Genomic DNA, 2861 nt, shown 5'->3' with positions numbered 1-2861 from the left:
CAATTGGAACAAACGGTGTGAGGATCTATGGAGGCCTTCGGAAGACGCCTAGTACAAGCCCTAACACTACACTGCCTGTACTTAGGGACTTGAGACTGGTCAGACATCTTGAATTGTAGAAATAGTCAAGGGGGAATTCCAAAATCTAGCAAAGTTCGTTAACAATTAATCCAAATTAAATCAAAAAGCTTGCTAAGCTAATGATAAAGATTCCTGAATAGCGAAGGCTAAAATCTAGAGCGAATACATCACCAAAATCGTGAAAAACAACTCCAGAATCAACAGCGTATCCAAGTAGGTCTTGCCGGCGGCACGACAGAGGAAAAATTGAGTTCTTGTTGACAAGAAGTACTTGAGTACCTGCTCACAGATGGCGCTGTTGTGTACACCCCCACCTGTATAGCGATCGCTGGCGTATCCCGACCTTAGATTTCTGTCGGGCAACGGAGTTGACAGCTACATGATCATCGGGTAAGATTAATATTGAAAAAACTAGATTACATTTACTGTACATAGACTAGCCTAAATAAGTTAGTTCAGTATTGTATAGTTCATGCTACCACACTTTGAAGAGGTAAAGTGGAGGGTAGAACTTGACCTCGATGGGAATCAAGACACCCTTAAACTTATTTGGATCCACAGTATGTGTCCTCATGTCAGGGAATATGAAGGTTTCCTTCTCATAGACTGATTTAATATGGAGAAAGGAGACCTTAAACTTGCCATCCTCTTGTATGGTATGAAGTTTGAGAAGTTTGCTGACATAGTGAAAGGTGGCGACAATCATCTTACCCTCCTCTACCTCAAGCACAACTAGGATGAAGTCCCGCACCTGAAAAACATATGGGAATTAATCCATTGATCTCAAAATGTAACCTATAATTATTTTTTTGTGTGAACAAAATAACAAAAGGGTACTGAATTCCAAGAGAATAGAAAGAAAAACAAGATCTAGAATTTAAAAGTTGAAATAAGAATTCATGGTCTACAGTGTAGGGATTTACAAAACAAAATAGAACAATATTTACTTTTAAGTTATTAGTTGATTTAGTAATATTACAGTATAGTCAATCTAGCAAATAATTTAGGCTGCAGTAGTAAGTACTATGAAGTCCTTCACCTCTGATTCCTTCACTGAAAAAGGGTATACCCCTTGTGTTTTCAAGTTGCTGTTCTTCTCCAGCTCATATACAGTACCCAAATGAGTCATCCAGCTGGATTTATATTGCCGGCTCATCTTCCTCTTCACTGTCCAGAACATCATATGAGGGTTGTCTTTTCCCTATGCTCTTCTTTTCTGCTGCTTCGACCTTCTCCTCTGTGTTTCTCTTCATTTTTTTCTCATGGTACAGTGCATCCCTGCACTACCAAGCATTTAAAAAAAAAAAAAAAAAAAAAATTCAAATTTTTACAAGTTAACAATTCACTTTTATCATACAGTATACTACTTATGCCATATGATAGTTCTACTTAGGTTGGCATAATTTCTATATTATCATAAAACACTAACTTTTGACACTTAGTTTCATCTAAATGCACAATTATGCAAGAGATTTTTAAAAATATACTGACATTTGTTAAGGATGCCCTTGTGGCTTCCTCCTTAGTAACTTCTTTGTTGGGCAACCTGGTTCATCTCAAAAGAAGTCTGGCAAAAGGAAGCAAGCAGGTTCCTCCCCTTCTAGCTCTTCTTCCTCTCCATCTTTGTCCTATTCTTCTGACGCTGCTAAAAGTGCTCCATCTTCTACGGGAATAAGCATGAGCAGTGTCAGTCAGGATGAAGGTTTCTGCCCTTCTTCCCTTTTCCTAGATATTTGAGGCACACCTTGATCTCTTTTCCTAGAAATATTGAGATATCAAAGAAAAGGAAGATAAATTGTGGAGAGGTTCCATCGTGCTTGCGCAATAGGAAACCCAGGGTGAGAGGAACCCGCGATTAGTTTCCTTGATCGTACGAGCAACAAGACATCCTCGCATGATCGTGATTGGGAATACGATCCTCTGTCTACTTATGGCTGTTGGGCCCTGGAAACGTTTTCCACGTGTTCACAATACCAGAAACACAATCACTTGTATCCTAGTACATTGTGGGGCCCCGGGAGATGTTTCCACACATGCACTGGTGGGATCCAGTGATCAGTCTCCATACTCGTAAGAGCGACGAGTCTTTTCATGTGTCAGTATCATCAGAACCAACTATTGGTCTCTCGGTTTGGACAAGCAACAAGACTTTCCTTTGCGTGCTCGCAATCGGGAATAAGAGCCTCAGTCTTCTTGTAACTCTTGGGTTAGGAGAAATATTCTCACACATTCAGAGGATAGGGAGCATGATCACCCGTTAGCTTTACTTTTCACGTAACTCGTCACGTAACTCGTCCACGCACGACGGGGAATGGGAACACTTAACCATCATTCACTGCTCACAAAGTTCATATTAGCACCGATATGTTCTATTACATACACGCAATCAGGAACAAAGTTTATCAACACCTCCTGACCTATATTTAAGTGACACGCTACTCAACACCGCACTCACGTGCATGTTCCTTCAGTTTTGGAGGGCGCAATGAGAAACAAATTCTGTCTCTACACTGGGCCATCATCGTTTTTGACTGAGCCCAACAACCTCTTTAATGTAAATCCTTGTGTTTGTTCTCAGATTAGGAAATTGTATTTAAGGAGAAAGAAAATCCCTTAACCAAATGTCAAGTCGCTCTCTGAGATTTTGAGCCCCAAGAGTATCTCCACTCACGTCCTCCATTTTTGTTTTCAAATTGGTACTAAAATTTTTTCAGTAATCTTGGTATAAGGAACTATCCACGGAATATCAGAAAGTTAGGCAATTTAGGGGCTCGCAAATA

General features: G+C 40.1%; 1 protein-coding gene across 1 annotated transcript in view; it reads right to left on the bottom strand.

Annotated features, from left to right (window-relative positions):
- Nucleotides 1–1470: 1470 nt before the first annotated feature.
- Nucleotides 1471–2861, bottom strand: part of LOC137656324 (protein bric-a-brac 1-like) — a 38723-nt gene continuing 37332 nt past the window's right edge. The window contains exon 7 of the mRNA XM_068390497.1: nt 1471–1529. Coding sequence (XP_068246598.1) covers nt 1471–1529 — 59 coding nt within the window. The remainder of the gene's footprint in view (nt 1530–2861) is intronic.

This window comes from Palaemon carinicauda, chromosome 17 (assembly GCF_036898095.1).
Source record: "Palaemon carinicauda isolate YSFRI2023 chromosome 17, ASM3689809v2, whole genome shotgun sequence".
NCBI classification, from domain to species: Eukaryota; Metazoa; Arthropoda; class Malacostraca; order Decapoda; family Palaemonidae; genus Palaemon; species Palaemon carinicauda.
This window is presented reverse-complemented; position numbering and strand designations above follow the sequence as displayed.